General features: G+C 38.3%; 3 protein-coding genes across 5 annotated transcripts; 2 read left to right on the top strand and 1 right to left on the bottom strand.

Annotated features, from left to right (window-relative positions):
• Positions 1-827: 827 nt before the first annotated feature.
• On the top strand, positions 828-6,448 carry LOC133742101 (uncharacterized). The gene is made up of 8 exons (XM_062169788.1): positions 828-1,234; positions 2,054-3,113; positions 3,225-3,359; positions 3,568-4,889; positions 5,181-5,367; positions 5,455-5,682; positions 5,771-6,003; positions 6,087-6,448. The coding sequence occupies exons 2-8, from the start codon at positions 2,070-2,072 to the stop codon at positions 6,250-6,252; spliced, it is 3,315 nt and encodes a 1,104-aa protein (XP_062025772.1). The 5' UTR covers positions 828-1,234; positions 2,054-2,069; the 3' UTR covers positions 6,253-6,448.
• A 1,023-nt stretch (positions 6,449-7,471) lies between these two features.
• LOC133742100 (uncharacterized) lies at positions 7,472-12,924 on the top strand. The gene is made up of 8 exons (XM_062169787.1): positions 7,472-7,685; positions 8,195-9,433; positions 9,714-9,848; positions 10,071-11,368; positions 11,744-11,930; positions 12,035-12,262; positions 12,333-12,568; positions 12,659-12,924. The coding sequence occupies exons 2-8, from the start codon at positions 8,219-8,221 to the stop codon at positions 12,813-12,815; spliced, it is 3,456 nt and encodes a 1,151-aa protein (XP_062025771.1). The 5' UTR covers positions 7,472-7,685; positions 8,195-8,218; the 3' UTR covers positions 12,816-12,924.
• A 711-nt stretch (positions 12,925-13,635) lies between these two features.
• Positions 13,636-17,061, bottom strand: LOC133707317 (uncharacterized). Of its 3 annotated transcripts, none has more exons than XM_062132875.1 (4): positions 16,574-17,061; positions 16,048-16,195; positions 15,113-15,915; positions 13,636-14,824 (listed from the first exon to the last, which is right to left on the bottom strand). In XM_062132875.1, exons 2-4 carry the CDS (start codon positions 16,188-16,190, stop codon positions 13,773-13,775), a joined length of 1,998 nt encoding a protein of 665 aa, XP_061988859.1. In that variant the 5' UTR covers positions 16,191-16,195; positions 16,574-17,061; the 3' UTR covers positions 13,636-13,772. The 3 variants fall into 3 exon arrangements, with proteins under 3 accessions (XP_061988859.1, XP_061988860.1, XP_061988858.1); XM_062132876.1 differs by having other exon boundaries at positions 15,113-15,536; positions 16,574-17,060; XM_062132874.1 differs by having other exon boundaries at positions 15,113-16,195.
• Positions 17,062-17,707: the final 646 nt, after the last annotated feature.

Below are 17,707 nucleotides of genomic sequence, written 5' to 3'. Positions count from 1 at the left end.
ACGGCACATACAAATAAGCCCTATATGCTTGTACCCTAAATCAGTGGTCAAGCAGTTAAGGGAATACGGGTATCATCCACTAGTACAATGAAGCTCACTTATTTAGAAGCCTACAAACTATAAAAATTCCATCAACACAGAGAAAACTACTTGTGAATCTCCCTTCGTCAATGCACTCAATTGTGGTACTCCAGGAGATTCATTAACTAGGTGTAAAAAGAACCCATAGTTTGTAAACTAGAACAGAAAAAAACTAAACATTAAACTTTCCCCTTACCCTTAGAAATAGGGCAAGGAGAATAAGTAGGATAGGTCAACCTTAATGGTTCCATAACAGCATCAGACTTCTTATTTTTTGGTGGATTCTTGTTCCTGGCTCCAAGAGGCCGGCCCCGTTTCTTTTTAGTCTCCACATGTTCCTTATCTGCCCCAGTTTGGGATACCATCAAACCATCCGGAGTTTCCATGAGACCAAAAGACTTAGCAGAAATACGGGTTGAGGAAGTAGAAAGTAGGCAAAACGAAAAAGAAAAAAGAACTTACAAAGGAAAAAAAATTAAAAAGGAACAAGAAAAAAAAAAGAAATAGCAAAAAAAAAATTAAAAAGGAAAAAAAGAAATTAAAAAGCAAAAAAGAAATGAAAAAGAAAAAAGAAAAAAGAAAAAAAAAGAATTAAAAAGCAAAAAAGAAATGAAAAAGAAAAAAGAAAAAAGGAAAAAAAAAGAATTAAAAAGCAAAAAAGAAATGAAAAAGAAAAAAGAAAAAAGGAAAAAAAAAGAAATTAAAAAGCAAAAATGAAATGAAAAAGAAAAAAGAAAAAGGGATAATGATAAAAAAGGTCATTTTGAAGTGCCTTATTATAGTTCAAACAGCACAAATGTCCCTATGATAATTAAGGTCACCTGTTCACGTTCTACCACTGTACTTCAATTTAATTACAAAACTGCCACCGTCAGTTTTCTCTGGCGGTTTGTAAGAGGTAGACTAAAACGGCACTATTGTTTCGTCTTCTCCACATTACTTCGGAAATTCAAACCTCAAAAAACCGCTCAAACCTACTCCGAAATAGAGAAATATTAATCTCCGGCGGCCACATTCTTAGACACATACCTTCTCCGACGACTGTTTTGCTCAACGGTGAAGCAACGCCGACTCTGAAAAGTACTTCACAGAAAAAGCCCCAAATTTTAGGGATTTGAAGAATTGCAGAACTCGAATCGTCTACCTCGACCGGGTAATCTTTCAGCCTTGATTCTCAGAAACTTCTCTTACTTAATTTCGAGTCATTGATATAGTATTTAGTTTTGGAATTATAAGTCGAATATGATATAATTATTTCTGCATTTGATTCTGAAACAAAACAATTCGATTCAAAGTTTTGGTTTGAGTGAAGATTTAAAGCTTTTTTGAGTGGAGATGATCAATGACTGTCTTCAAATTTTAGTTTGATGCTGTAACATAGCCAGTGACATAGGCTACTGACTGGGTATCATTTGATTTTGGAGGGGCTCTGTTTCCATTTTGGTGTGATTTGATACAGAGACATGGACAGTAACATAACAATTTATATGGAGATAATGACTGTGTGTCATGCTGTTTAGGCTTTAGGCTTTACTTGAATGGAAATTCTGCTGGTGCAAATACATATTTTATAGGCTCAGATAATGAAACTGGCCAGTGAGGTCACTGGCCAGGTCGCTAGACAAGTCAAAGGCCAGATAAGTCACTGGAAAAGGGCAACTCATTGGCAACGTGTGTTAAACTCCTGTCAATGATCATGTAACTGGCCATGTAACTGGCCATGTAACTGGCCATGTAACTTACAATGCATGGAACTTATCATGTTACTGGTCATGTAACTGACGTTGTAACTTACAACATATGTAACTGGCCAAGTAACTGATCATGTAACTGACGTTGTCATTGAAATGAGCTGTAACTGACCATGTAACTGATCATGTAACTTACAATATATGTATCTGGCCAAGTAACTGACTACGTAACTGATTATGTAACTGCAAACTCAATGCTAACCTTCTTATTTTTTCAACAGAATTTAAACATCAGAAATGGCAAGAACAAAAAGAAAAGAAAGGGAACCAAGCGATGATGACGAAGACTACCAAGAGGTGGAATCAGAAGATGAAGAACACGATCGAACGATACACAGAAAAAAGAATTCGAAGAAGAGCTTGAAGAAATCAAAAAAAAGGAGACAGGAAGAAATAGAAGAAGAAGAAGAAGAAGAAGAAGAACCATCACTGAAGCAGATTCTCAAGAAGAGCTTGAAGAAATCAAAAAAAAAAAGACAGGAAGAAACAGAAGAAGAAGAAAAAGTAGAACAATCACCAAACAAGGGTTCCTCTTTGGTGCTATTTCAAAAAACTGAAGCAGCACCAAAGAGGAAGAGAAATGTGAAACCAGGACATGTGCAGTACAGGTGCACATTAATAAGTTTCTTGAACACAATTAAAGATAACAAGAAGAATCTCAGTGCAAGAACATTAGATTTGCTCAGGCAGTCACCATTTGGAAATATTGTCGATGCATTCCATGGTGGCTACATAGAGGAGAAGTCAGCCAAGAAATCTGATGATTTCATTACACTCCTCCTGCAGGCCTACGACCATGAAACTGACCTCTTCTTCTTTGGAAAGAAGAAATTCAGGATCTCGACAAGAGATATTTCAAAGATCCTAGGAATGCCAGAAAAAGGTGACTTGGTCCCAAAGACTTCTGAGGGTGCATATCAGTCCGACTTTGTCCAGCAGTTTTTTTCAAACACAGCGAGAGTTAACAAGAAAGCCGTGGAGAAAGCTCTGCAAGATGCGCTGAAAGACAATCCAACAACAGAGGATGGGATTGAGAAGAAGGACAAAAATGTGGCAAGATTAATCTTGCTGGACTTGTCCATCAAGTTTCTGTTCCCAAACGCAGGAGGAACAATTTCATGGGACTACGTCAAAGCCTGCGAAAATTTGGATAAAATCGGATCTTATGACTGGGCAAGGGAAGTTGGAAGCTTCTTAAAAAAGTCTATAAAGACTTTGAAAAAGAAAAAGGAGTCAAGCAGCCCATATGGTAACACGGGGGGCTGCGTTCTGATAATACTGGTAAGTTACTGTCAGACTGAGATGTAACTGGTCAAGTCACTAATCAAGACAAACTGCATGTCACTCGTCAAGTCACTATGACTAATTTTTTTTTGTTTTTTGTGCAAGCAGTACTGGTTCTGTCAAAAGACTGGAAAAATCAACCCAATATCTGGAAGGGAGAACGAAGATCATGGGATGAGAAAATGGGACATCCAGAAGCTGATACAGAATTGGACAAGTTTTAACAGCTTGAAAAAACTAGAGGTATTTTCTTCTCTGTCAAAGTAGTTGTCACTGGCCAAGTAACTGGCCAAGTAACTATCTTGGTTAAAAGTCACCGATTAAGTCACTATCACACTGCATGTCAATAGCCAATTCACACTTCATGTCACTGGCCTTCATAACTGTTGTAAACATGTCATTGCTCATGTCACATAGCATGTCACTGACATATTGAATATGTTTCTTTCAGAAAATCTTTGAAAACCTGAAGGAGGATAGAGAGGAATCAGAATCCGAGGAAGAGGAGAATAGATCAGATGAAGCAAAGACAGTTCCGGAAAGAGAGGAAAAAGGAACTGATGATCAGAATTGTGAAAACAAAGAAGATAACCTACAAGTTGAGGTGGCTGAACAGGAAACAACTTCAGAAAAAAACAAGTGGGAGAAAGAGCTTCAGAAAAAGGAGGAGGAGATAAGATATATCACTGTGGAGAAAGATAATTTGAAGACAAAACTGAACGAAAAGGAACAGGAACTGAGGAAAATCACGGAGGAAATGATGAATCTGGAGGAACGAAATGCTACACTTGTGACCGACAATTTCTGCCTTGCATCATCGGTGAAGGAGTTGGAGATAAAATTGAAAGAATTGGAGCAAATGTTGAGCCAAAAGACTCACACCTCAACAGCAGCTCAGCAGCACAGCTCCCCACCACCTACCTCTGCAGAAGAAAAAAATGAATCAAATGGAGCTGCATCTAAGGCTGCTGAAAACGCAGAAAATAAAGATCAATCGACTGTTGAGGAAGCTCAGTCCCATGGCATCTGCACAGTCGAAGAATGTGCAGCAGCAGCAGCAGCTCAATCTCCACCTCACTGCACAGTGCAAGAAGAAACTCAATCGACAACTCCATCGCAAAAGGACTCACTGTTCCAGAGCCCCACAGTCTGCATGCTCACAGTCGAAGAAATGGAAAAACAAGCTGACATGTTTCAGATAGTAAAAAGTCCTGTAGCTGCGCGTGGCCTTCCACTTTGTACGTTGAGCCCAGAGAAAGAGGAGAAGACACCAGAGGAGAACAAAAAAGGAGAGTTAACAATGCGCCTTACAGAGCAACATTCTGGTGAAACTGTATCATCAATGGGTCTCTACTCTTACGTTGTGAGATTAAAGAATAGGAGAAGAATACAGAAAAAGGACAACATTTACTGGTGGGGGGATGTGAAAGCAAAACGAAAGAAGAAAGCAAAGGAGATTGAACAGAGATTGAAAGAGGCTGAAAAGAAAGAAAAAGAAGAAAAAGAAAAGGAGATGAAGGCCTCACTGCCAGATGCTGAACGTAAAAGGCTAGAACAGATGGTAGCACAACAGAAGTTGGACGATGTACCAGAGGATGTTCGGGAAGCAATAAGACAGATGGACGCTGCAGAAAATGCACAAATCAATAAAGAGCAAGAAGAGAAGAAGCTACCTCCTGAGGTCGTAGACTGGGAGGAGAGCAAAGTATACAAATTTATGGACCAAGACACCAAGAGGAGAGTCCAGAAATACTGGCAAAATGCACCATCAGGGTAATACTTTAATTAAGTCAAAATTCTATTTTAAACTTATTGTCACTGGCCAAGTAACTGTTTATGTAACTATCAAAGTAACTGGCCAAGACGAAAGTTCTATTTTAAACTTATTGTCACTGGCCAAGTCACTGTCCATGTAACTGACAAAGTAACTGGCCAAGTAAATCGCTGGCCAAGTCACTGTCCATGTAACTGTGGAAGTCACTGGCCAGGCCAAGTCATTGGACATGTGATTGTTAAATAAACGACATCACTATCTATGTTACTTACACTATTCATTCTTTGCAGAGTATACTTCTGGGATGGAAGACAGTATGGAGCACAAGTTTCAAGACAGGATTTAAAAGACATGATCATGGACGAACCGATAGCAAGCAATTGCATCGAATGTTATGGAATTCTCTTGACTGATCAGCTGTTGGAGAAAGAATCACAAGGATTGGATGTCCCAACTTTTATGAATCCCTTTTGCTGGGTAAGTAGTGGAACGATTATCAATCTACAATCAAAGCAAATGATTCTTAATTGATAATAACTTGTCTTCTTTTTTTCTTACAAACAGAATTCTGCAGAAAATTTGACGGTGTATTATGTACATCTGTACCTATGCGAACCACTGTTCCAGAATCTGGCAAGATCCAACTATATATTGTTCCCAATCTCACATGAATCAGGATTTCATCATACACTGCTCATTTTTGACAAGGAATTAAAGAACTGGTACCACTGTGATTCAAAAAGACCGAAAAAATCATCAACTGGAAAATCCTTTAAAAATGTACAAAAAATGGTATGGAACACTTTCGTCATACTAATTTCATATATTTAATTTAAGCAGAAAGCATATTATTGATTATGTTGCGATGTTGGAAATGCAGGTTGACATGGTAGAACTTTGGATGACAGCAGTAAAAGAACAAGCCGATGACATGCTGGAACAGGGATGCAGAATGAAATTTGATGAAAAGAACAGTTCAGAAGAAGAACTGAAAATGATGGAAGTTCCATTGACTGAAACCGAGAGAGAAAGCATAAAGTGGATCAAGAATAACTATAAAACAAAAATGGCAGTGACAGAACTCAAAGACAACCCTCAGCAAGGAGAAGATTCGTAAGTACACAGCTCTTTAAAAATGTCAATATAATCATTATAAAGTTCAAATTCATTTACTTCAATTTTTATATGATGAACAGATTGGATTGCGGACTTTTTGTAATGTACACAATGGAGAAAATTTCGAAAAAAGGGAAAATTCCAAAGAAGCTCACAAAGGATGATATTTTGAAGTTTAGAGCTCATGTTGTAAAGTCATTTGCAGAAAGTAGGCACAGCTGGAACTCAACACATGAAGAATCGTAGAAATTTGTTTAGGGAATAGGATAGGTTATATAGTTTTTTCGAATTGATTATTCATTTGTTCAATCGGAATTTCAATTTTTTAATATTTTCTTGCAGATATTGCTTCAGTATATAAAAGTTTGTTTGATATGATCTTCTGAAACGAATTCATGTACTTAGGTACCTTTTAAAGTAAGTAACTGGCTAAGTTACAGAGACACTGAATGTCACTGGAAATGGCAACCTGTATGTCATAGACCAAGTCACTGGTCAAGTCACTGTACGTCTCAAGTAACTGGCAAAGTCACTGACAACGTAACTGCCCAAGTAACTAGCCTAGACACTAAACGAGTCAATCAATAAGTCTACAGATCTTATAGCAAGACACTGAACAAGTAATCAGCCATGATTTGGCAAAAATAATTGTAAAAGGTAATGTCATGAGCCAATACATAAAGCAAGTAACTGTAAAAAAATTCATGTCCTTATGTAGCCTATAAAGTAACTGGCCAAGTCACTGGCAAAGTAACTGTAAAAAAATTCATGTCCTTATGCACCCTATAAAGTAACTGGCCAAGTCACTGGCAAAGTAACTGACAAAGTCACTCACTAGCAAAAGACAAGACATTACCAAACTGATCTTTTTATTTTTAAATGCAGCGTGCCGCTGCACCGCAACTGCAGCGTTCCGCTGCACAACAACAAACAAAGTTTAAGTTTCAATTAAAAATCTGTAAAAGCTAATGTCATGAACCAATACATAAAGCAAGTAACTGTAAAAAAAATTCATGTCCTTATCCACCCTATAAAGTAACTGGCCAAGTCACTGGCAAAGTAACTGACAAAGTCACTCACTAGCAAAAGATAAGACATTACCAAACTGATCTTTTTATTTTTAAATGCAGCGTGCCGCTGCACCGCAACTGCAGCGTTCCGCTGCACAACAACAAACAAAGTTTAAGTTTCAATTAAAAATCTGTAAAAGCTAATGTCATGAACCAATACATAAAGCAAGTAACTGTAAAAAAAATTCATGTCCTTATGTACCCTATAAAGTAACTGGCCAAGTCACTGGCTAAGTAACTTTAAAAACTAATGTCATGAGCCAATAAATAGAACAAGTATAAGTACCTGTAAAAATTAAAGTCACTGCTTAGGTGACTTTCTATGTTTGAAATTACCTATCTAACCATTCAACTACAAGTAAACTGCCAGTGGCAGTTATCTAACCCGAGCGCGACTATTTCTCTTGGTTCATTTTCACAATTTCAAAACTCAGAGAAACTTTATACGATTTTTGCCCTAAACTCACAGAAACTGCTCAAAGATTTTCTCTCCGGCTAAAACAGCGGACAACGACTGCTTTCCTCCACCGTAAACGGTGGGTAAGCAAGAGTGATTCACCGACTAAGCCCCAAATTCTAGGGTTCTACAAATTTACCGAAAATTTACCGGTAACTTCCTCCTCCTTCTTTCATATAATTTCGATTTGAATAGCTTGCGTTTTGTTTGAATTAGAAAAGACATATTTCAATTACATGTCGAGTCTCATAAGAAAATGGATTTGCATGCGACATTTGTTTGAATTACATGTGGAATCTGATGAGAAAATGGTGAGACTTGTTTAAATTACATGCGGAATCTAATGAGAGAAAATGATGATTTCTGTTTGAATTACATGTGGAATTTGATGACAAAATGAATTTCCATGTTAGTTTTGTTTGAATTACATGTGGGATGATGCGAGAAAATTTCAGCATTTTGTCATTGTTCAATGACTTTGTCACTGCCCATGTCGCTGCACTGGTCACTGGCTATGGTCATGTAACTGGTCATGTAACTGGTCATGTAACTGGTCATGTAACTGGTCATGTCACTATCATAAACATGTGCATAAATATGTCACTGGTTAAGTAACTGTCAAAAATAACTATTGAATTCTAATTTTCTTAACTGTTTACAGGATTTTTTTAAAAAAGTTCGAGGAATGGACCAACTAAAAAGAAAACAAAGTAAGGAATCTGGAGAAGAACAATCTGAAGGACAAAGTCCAGAAGAAACAATTGCAGAAAAGTTGAAAGTGATAAAATGGAAGAAACTGAAAGAGAGAAAAAAGCGAAAGCAGAAAACTGAAGATGAAGAAGAATCAAGTGAAGATGAGGAAGGAACAACTGGAGATGAAGAAGAATCTGATGAAGAACAAGTCCGGCGTAACAAGACGAAGAAGGATAAAAAGAAGAAAACTGGAAAGCAGAAAAGAAGAAAACCGGAAGGAACTGAAGATGAAGAACAATCTAATGAAGAACAAGTCCGCAGTAAGAAGAAGAATGAGATTAAAAAGGAGAAAAGAAGAAAAAGGGAAGAAAATGAAGATGAAGAAGAAGTTCGTGCAAAGAAGAAGAAGAAAATGGATAAAAGGAAGACCAAAAAAGAGAGTACAAAGAAGAAGGAAGAAACTGACGAGGAAGAAGATACAAAGGATGATGAAGAGGAAAAAGTCCCAGGGAAAAGGAAAAGATATGTAAAAGAGGGTTATGTGCAGTATCGCTGCACAATGCTTGCTTTTCTGAAAACAATTGCAGAAAACAAAAATAACCTGACTGAAGGTACTTTAGAGCTGCTGCAGAAAACACCCTTTGCAACGCTGATAGATGCATTCCATGGAGGTTCAATTAAAGAAAAGGATGCAAAGAAATCAGATGATTTAATCACACTTCTGCTACAAGCATACAACAGTGACACAGACCTTTTTGTGTTTGGGAACAGGAAATTCAGAATGTCAACAAGTGATATATCTATGATTTTAGGAGTGCCGGCATCCGGGTTATCAGTACCAAAGACCAAAGAAGGGGCATACAAATCTGAGTTCGTGACTAAATACTTTGACAAAAAGCAGAGGATCAACAAGGCGGCTGCAGAGGAAGCTTTGAAGAAGGCATTGGCAGAAACTCCAGAAACAGGGGATGAAAAAACGAAACGGGACAGAAATGTTGCCGTATTAGTACTCTTGAACCTTTTCATCAAACTCCTGTTCCCAAACTCTGGAGGAACAATATCTTGGGACTATATAAGAGTATGTGAAGAGGTGGAAAGTCTGGGAAAATATAGCTGGGCAAAGGAAGTTGGCGACTTCCTTAAAAAATCAATTAAACGAAAGGCAAAAGAATCCCAAAACATGGCAGGCTGCGTGATATTGGTGATGGTAAATTCCCGTAACTTGTTAAAAATTTGTTTATGCATCATTTTGCTGTCGTATGCTGTTGTAAGTACAAAAACTAGATCAGTGTCATGTCACTGTTAAGGTCACTGGACAGGTAACTGGCTAGGTCACTGTTAATGTTACTGTCAAGTTTTTGTCACTGACAATGTCACTGTTGTATTTGCATATGTCATTGGTTATGTTTGTGATATTCATATGGGTAAGCAGCTGTTTGAAAAATAACTAACTAGTTTTCTATTTTTATTTTTTATTTTCCAAACAGTATTGGTTTTGCCACAAGACAGGAGTAGTGCCGCCAATCTCTGGAAGAGAAACCGAAAAACACGGAATAAGAAAGTGGCAATTAAAGACCCTGATAGAAAAAAAAGGGGATTTCAACACCATGGGAAAGTTGAAGGTATGTTAATTTGATGTAGATAAACTAGGTCAATGGTCTTGTCACTTGCTCAGTGACCTGGTCTTGGTCAGGTCACTGACCAAGTCATTGACTATGTCACTGGTCATGTTATTGTTATATTTTCATGTCACAGTGCATGTATCTTTGCATGTCTATGATTGTGTTGTTGTTTTTTTTCTGTCACTGCTTATGTCACTGACAACTTTTGTAATTTTGTTTCAGAAAATCTTTGATAAAGTTAAAGAAGATGCAGAGGAAGAAGATTCTGAGTCTAATACAGACACAGAAAGTAAAGAAAAAGAGAATGATGGGCAAGAAGATATTGTTGAAAATAGAACCAGTGGAAACATTAAGGATGAGAAGATGGAGACAGAGATAGGGAAGACCAATGAAGAGAAGAACGAATTACAGAGAAAGCTGGAGGGAAAGGAAGAAGAGCTAAGTGCTTTGAAAAAAGAAGTTGAGGAGAAGGACAAGGAAATTGGCAGAATAAAAGAAGAGAATGAGGATGTGTTATTGGAAAATGAGGTGCTGAAAATTGAGAAAGCCTCACTAATTAACAGAGTGAAGCACTTGGAGGGCATAGTGCTGGCACTAACTGAGAAGTTTGAGTCGCCAATAGCACGTCCAGGTGATGACAACGACTCAACTCCTCCTCCCCCACCACCTAGTTTCCCTCCGCCAAAACCAAAGGCCCCTCAGGACAAGCCAACTGACAGCAAGCACTCCAAAAACACAAAATCTCAAGGTGGTAGTCAGGGAACTCAATCACAACCTGCCTGCTCCACAGCAAGCGCATCTGAGATGGCATCTGCAGCACCTCACTCAACCGACCAAGGACATCAGTCACCACTTCAATGCCTTGCCCAAGCAGCTGCACAGATTGATTCACCAACCTCTCCTGAGGTTAAATTGAGAATGACGGAAGATGCTTGCACACCGAACACTGCTTGGGTTAATGCATTGTTTGTGTTTCCACCTCCGGGCGTGTTTCAAACTCCACCTCCAAGAAAAGTCAGTTTGGAAGATATGCAAGCAGAGCCAAACAAGTATCAGATCATTATATCACCAGAGGTTCAGCCTGTTTTTGACGTCGAACCAGTCAATTACATTCCTCCTACAGAACAGATGACAAGAGCTGAGTTCATCAAGCCAATTTTAGAGGAGATATCAGGGCAGGACTCAGAATCTATTGGCCTCTATTGTTATGTGGTTAGGACGAAGAGAAAGGAGAGAGTACAAAAAACACATCATATTTTCTGGTGGGACGAGGTGAAAGAGCAAAGGCAGAGGGCGAAAATGACCAGAATCACAGCACAGGAAAAGAAAAAAGGACAGACAGCTGAACAGAAGCCACAGGAGGAAGTGATACATGATTTGACGATTAATGTGGATGACGAGGAACAAACAGAAAAAAACGAAATTGAAGTGATAGATTGGCAAAAACGACAACTGTACAACCTACTTGACAGCCCAACTAAAAGCAAACTAGAGAAGTACTGGAACAAGGCAGAACAAAGGTAATGTTTCATGTTACAGCTCACAAGATAGTGACTTAACTTGCCATGTAGCTGTCTGAGTCACTGGACAAGTCACTGTCCAGATCATGGCAATTGCCATGTAGCTGGCCTAGTCACTGGTCAAGTCACTGTCCAAATCATGGCAATTGCCATGTAGCTGGCCAAGTCACTGTCCAGATCATGGCAATTGCCATGTAGCTGGCCTAGTCACTGTCCAGATCATGGCAATTGCCATGTAGCTGGCTAAGTCACTGATCAACTCACTGTCCAGATCATGGCAATTGCCATGTAGCTGGCCAAGTCACTGTCCAGATCATTGGCAAGTGAAAAGTAACTGGCTAAGTCACAGGACTAACAACGTTCTATGTTATGCAGCGTATTATTCTGGGAGGGAAAAGAGCCTGGAAGCGAAATCACAAGGGCAGATGTCAAAATGCTCATAAGCGATCAATCAATAGCAAACAACTGGATTGATTGCTATGGGGAAATGTTGAAGGATGAACTGCAAAACGAAAGTTCACAAAGTTTGGGAAGATCTGCTTTTATGCATAGCATGTGTTGGGTAAGTATGACGAGCACTTTCTCATAAACATTGAATCCTTATCTCTCATTCTTTGTTTATTTATAACTCGTTCTATGTATTTCTTTCTTTCTTTTTTTAAATAGTATTCGACAATACATTTAACTGTGAGAAACCTCCATCAATACTTGTGTGAGCCGCTGTTCCAAAACATGGGAAAATGCAGCATGCTTTTCTTCCCAATTACCCATAATGAAGAATTTCACCACACGCTCTTGGTCTTTGACAAGGACATACCGCAATGGCTGCATTTTGATTCAATGAAACCAAGAAGAGCAGGAACAGGGGAGTGCTTTAAAAGTATAAAAAAATTGGTAAGAAACTTCTTACTGACCATGTAACTTACCATGTAACTATCACTCACTAATCTGTTAAAAACTACAGGTTGAAATGGTCGAGCTGTGGATGAGAGCAGTGAAAGATCAAGCAGATGATATGTTGCAGCAAGGCTGCCGAATGAAATTTGACAAGAGTCAAAGCACTCACACAAAATTAAAGATGGTTGAAAGTATTTTGAGCGATGACGAAATAAGAACAATAAGCTGGATAAAGGAAAATTATGATGGTGGAAGGATCCCTTTGAACCATGCCAGAATCTGCCCCCAACAAGACCAAGGATCGTAAGTCTATATTCAAAAATTTAAAATGATAACTTTACTGTTACTAAGTTTGGTCAAAATCATTAACTTGAAATTTTTAATTGTCAACAGATTAGATTGCGGAGCTTTTGTAATGTATTACATGGACAGAATGGCAAAAGAGGAGAAGCTGCCAAACAAAGTCACCAAAGCTCAGATGATGAAGTTCAAAGCTCAAATATTCAAAAAATTTGCAGAACATAAGCAGAGCTGGAACTCAGCAAATTAAGAATTTTAGAAATTTGTTTGTTTAGTTCAGAATTTCAGAAATTTGTTTGTTTAGTTCGGCAAATATACTTGTATGGATCTTTTTATTCAAGTTTAATGCATCTTCTGAATTCATAGGGCAAGTCACTGACTATGTAAATATGAAGGACGCATATAATTGAAAGTGTCATTGTTAAATTCACTACTGCCCATTATGTAACTGCTTAAGTCACTGGCCAAGTAAAAAGAAAACTGAATGTCAGTGGCCAAGTCACTAGGCAAGTTACTGTAAAACTCAAGTAACTGACCAAGTCACTGATAATGTAGCTGACCATGTAACTGACCATGTAACTTACAATATATGTAACTGACCATGTAACTGAACATGTAACTAAACATGTAGCTGAATATGTAACTGGACAAAAAACATTAAAACTATAAGTCACTAGAGAAGTCACAGCCAAAATGATATTCCTATTTCAGTTTGCAGCGTGCCGCTGCACCGCAACGGCAGCGTTCCGCTGCCAATTAATAAACCAAAGTTGTTGTAGCTACTTCATTTTTTAATTTTCATTAATATTTGCAGCGTGCCGCTGCACCGCAACGGCAGCGTTCCGCTGCCAATGACCAAATCTATATGCAGTAATCCAACTACAAGTCATAGAACAAGTCACCGACAAGATAACTAAAAACTAATGTCAATGGACAAATCAATTAGTTTACAAATGGTTATGTCACTGTACATGTAACTATTAAAACCTGTAGACACAAAGAATACTGAAGGATTTATAAAAGAAGAAAGCAGAAAAACTGTCTCATAGTCAAAAAAAAAAAAATTCCAATGAGTAAGCACCTTACAAGCACTTCTTATCATTTATTGAAAAAAATGAAAAATCAAAACAAATATTCAAACTGTATTGGAGTCACTTGCTATGTCACTTGCCATGTCACTGTTAAAGGCATGTAGGCAGAATTGAACCTATATCGGAGCTGTACAACTCTTTCTGTTGTGACCATCACATTTTCCACACCTACCACACTTGATCACCCTGGTTTTCTCGCTCCTTTTTCTGAACCTCTTCTTTCTAGGCCTTCCCGGTGGTCTTCTAGTCAAAGGCGGCTGCAAGATCACAGCATCTCTACCAAAATCATGCACTTGCTTCGAAATAGAGGGAAGAGGATTAATTGGGAAAGAATAAGTTTCTCGATATTTATCCACCTTGTACAGTTCATTGACATACAAATACGGGGAAGAACCATGTTGTTGGATCACTACAAGTGCATGGGAACATGGGAAGCCATACAGCTGCCATTCTCCACACGAACAAAACCGACTTTCCAAATTTACCATGCTATTGTACTTCTGGCAGTGAACTTCATACACATAGGTATCAGACCTGCTCACTCTCCAATGCCTTCCGACTTCCAAATTGTCCTTCAGCTTCTTTTCAATCACTGGGCACAACTCAGAAAACCATTCATGAGCATCCTGCTTCCGAGCAGCAATTGAAGCCATGGACTTCACTCTAATGCCATCATTAATATCAAGAATAGGAAGACTCTTCAAAGGCAACACCCAATTATTGAAAGACTCAGCCAAGTTATTTGTCATTTCACCAAATCTTTCACCATTAAAGTAAGCCATACACCAGTTCTCCTTGGGAAGATCCTCCAGAAATTGAGCAACTATGTCCCCGCCTTCACTCCTCAAGATTTCCATGTTGAACTCATACATCTCCGGTGTGCGAGAATAAGCACAACACATAAACAAGTAAGGAATCCGATCCTTGAGGTAAGATCCAGCTGGAAATTTGTCAGAAAGGTTAGACATCAGGTGTCTAAAACAAAACCCATGTGGATTATTAGGAAACACTCTAGGGAAAGCACTAACAAGCCCAACATGACGATCAGAAATGAATGTCACCCTCCTCATAGGGTGTTTTGCAAACTCTTCAGCCAAAACCTCAAGAAAAAAACTCCAATTACTCTCATTTTCAGAATCCACAATAGCATAAGCAACTGGATACAAGCCTGAACAGAAAAACAAAATGATGTCACTGTCATGTAACTGTTAATGTCACTGACCATGTCGCTGACATAACTGCATATTACTTGACAGTGACATGGCCAGAGACATGTCATTCAAATCACAGAACATTTAGGTCATTGGACATGTAACTGTCAATGAACATGTAAGTGACCATGTCAGTAGCTATGTAACTAACCATGTCACTTACATTACAAAAAAAAAAAACAAGACATGGCAGCAAATAGAAAACAAGAAAAATAAAAAACTACAAGTAATGAAGGAGATTCAACCTTGATTGGCATCCTTTGCCGATGCAGCAATAATCTGCCCCTTGTACTTGTTGGTGATGAATGTAGCATCAATGAAAAGAATAGGTCTACAAGATTGAAAACCCTTCATCCATGCACCATAGCTCACAAACATACGCTGAAACCTGTGTGTTTCTCGATGAAACTCAACCACTATCCTAGAGTCGGGGTTTGACTTCATAACAGACTCACTGAACCAAAGTAGCTGAGCATAAGACTCAGCTTCATCACCATGTAGGGCTGTTTTTGCCAACTCCGTACCATACCAAACTGTACGATAAGCAACATCCAAACCATAATCACTCTTGATCTCATCAGCTATATCAATTGGCTTTTTGTTTGGATTGGCACGAATCTTATCAAGCACAATAGACTTGACAACCTTGGATCCCATCATCTTACTCTTCTGCAAACGAATCACACCATGACAAGTGTGAACATTAACCAACCTTTTAATCATAAAGAAACCATTAGCCCTACATAAATAAGCCTTCACCAGCCAATTGCAGCCTTGAGAATGTTTCTTAGAACACTGAGCAATAACACGAACCTTGTCATTTCTAACAAACTCATATGAAAAGCCAATTTCTATAGCATACTTACGCAGCTTATCCCTAAACTCAACAACCCCACCCTCAAACTTTTGACCTTCAGAATGAATATAACTCTCCCAACCTTTCGTCATATAACTCTTCGGTGCCTCTGCCCTATAACACCCCAAATAATCATTCTCCTCAAGCATGGTACTAGAATCCTCACACACTGTGTTACTCACCACACTTTCACTAATAGAAGGCAAATCAGTCACAAACACTTCAACAAAATCAGAATTGTAACGAACCAAATTCCTAAAAATCATTCTCATATCAACTTCACTCTCTAGAAAACATGAAGTAGAATCCGGAGGAATAATGTACCTCAACATGAAATTGCCTTGAATCAAATCCGGAAAACGAGAGCGTATGGAATTGCATAGGTCAACAAACGACCAATTATGCAACAATGGAACTGTCGCTGCTTCACCAGAATAAATAAACTTGACAACATAGCTAGTATCCATAACAACTGCACAAGAATAAAACAAATCACTATCCATGTCACTACTAAGGAAATCAACAGAATCAACACAAACAAGTCACTGCCAAAGTAACTGTTAATGCCTGAACAGAAGAACAACCTCATACTCGCAAAATAAATGATAATTCCTGAACAAAACAGCAGTATTAAAAATGTAACTGGCCATGTCACTGATAAAAAAATCACAGTATAGAACAAATATAGTACAGCAATAGCACAAAACATCATCAACAATTCAACATAGCACTGAGTCCGACGAAGGAGAAGAAAACAGTAATCCAAAACGAACAATTCAACAATTTAACACAAACAACAAAAATACACTGCAAAATCCAAAACGAACAAATTCACAGAGAGATGGCTTACCGATCAAATCAGAGAAAACCAGAGAGAGGAAGAAATAGAGAGACTGTAACTAAGCACTGAGTCAACGAAGAAGAAGAACACAATAACGTGATCAAGACGAACACCGACGAAGCCAGAGATCCAGAAAAAGAGAAAAGAGCTGAGGAAGCTCCAAAACCACTTTCAGATCGTCGCAGAGGCACAAAGAGAAATCGGAAGCTTCCGACGGAGAGAGCGGCGAAGAAAAAATCTCGGAAAGAGATCTCCGATCAAATCGAATCGGAAGCTTTCTGATCAAAGGAGAGAGAAAATTTGAGCTCCCCGATTTTGAAATGGAAGGTTATAAAGGTTTGTTACCTTAGGGGCAGAATCGGAATGATAAAAATTAAAAACTGACCTTTTTTAACATGACCTCATTATTCATAAGGACTAAACTAATATTAATAACAATTTACAATGGACCTTCTTATCAAGTGGAAAACTAGGTGACCTTATTATCATTTCACTATCTAAAGTGACCTTTTCCATCATTTCCCTAAAAAATTAAGTATATAATGATTATTTACAAATTAAAATTTAGCTTTTAAGTATTTGATCTAAAAAAAAATATATATATATATATTTTGAACATTTTTTTTAAATCCGACGTGCTTGAGCAAAATTAGTCGAGACGGCTGACCACATTCTAGTGCCTAGACGGGGCCTAGGCACCTGATCAGAAAGATTTGCATCTGCAGAACACTGATTTATAATGGGTCGGGTTTGGTTCTGGGTCATTATGTTCAAGCCCATCGCCCATCTCATTTGTATCGTACATTGACGTGGCATCCTCTGATTGGGAAGATGACCGACCATTCAGGGTGGATGAGCAAAACTAGACTCTCGGTTGGGTCCTCGGGGTCTCTCAGCTGTGGGTTCGGTGCGCTCTCAGCGCTTTGCAATTAAACCATCTCTCTCTCTCTCTCTCTCGCTGGCTCTCACTCTTTTCGAGGTGTTGATCTATGATCAGGTAAGCTTCAGTCTCTATCATTGTTTTTCTTCGATCAAGACATTATATTGTTTCACTTTCTGCAATTTTTATATGCGTAGTTTACAATCAAGACCCAATTTTTATGAACTGATTCATCTAGGTTGCCTTTGAATTAGGACATCTTG

The sequence above is a fragment of the Rosa rugosa genome, chromosome 4 (assembly GCF_958449725.1).
Source record: "Rosa rugosa chromosome 4, drRosRugo1.1, whole genome shotgun sequence".
Classification (NCBI taxonomy): Eukaryota; Viridiplantae; Streptophyta; class Magnoliopsida; order Rosales; family Rosaceae; genus Rosa; species Rosa rugosa.
The sequence above is the reverse complement of the archived record's forward strand: the minus strand, read 5'-3'. Positions and strand labels throughout refer to the sequence as shown.

Coding starts and splice junctions, on each gene's coding strand:
- LOC133742101 (XM_062169788.1), top strand. CDS start 2,070: ATGGCAAGAACAAAAAGAAAAGAAAGGGAACCAAGCGATGATGACGAA. Junction 3,114..3,224: donor GCTGCGTTCTGATAATACTG/GTAAGTTACTGT, acceptor TTGTGCAAGCAG/TACTGGTTCTGTCAAAAGAC. Junction 5,683..5,770: donor TTAAAAATGTACAAAAAATG/GTATGGAACACT, acceptor TTGGAAATGCAG/GTTGACATGGTAGAACTTTG.
- LOC133742100 (XM_062169787.1), top strand. CDS start 8,219: ATGGACCAACTAAAAAGAAAACAAAGTAAGGAATCTGGAGAAGAACAA. Junction 9,849..10,070: donor ACACCATGGGAAAGTTGAAG/GTATGTTAATTT, acceptor ATTTTGTTTCAG/AAAATCTTTGATAAAGTTAA. Junction 11,931..12,034: donor TTATGCATAGCATGTGTTGG/GTAAGTATGACG, acceptor TTTTTTAAATAG/TATTCGACAATACATTTAAC.
- LOC133707317 (XM_062132874.1), bottom strand. CDS start 16,190: ATGGATACTAGCTATGTTGTCAAGTTTATTTATTCTGGTGAAGCAGCG. Junction 14,825..15,112: donor GGCAAAGGATGCCAATCAAG/GTTGAATCTCCT, acceptor TTTTCTGTTCAG/GCTTGTATCCAGTTGCTTAT.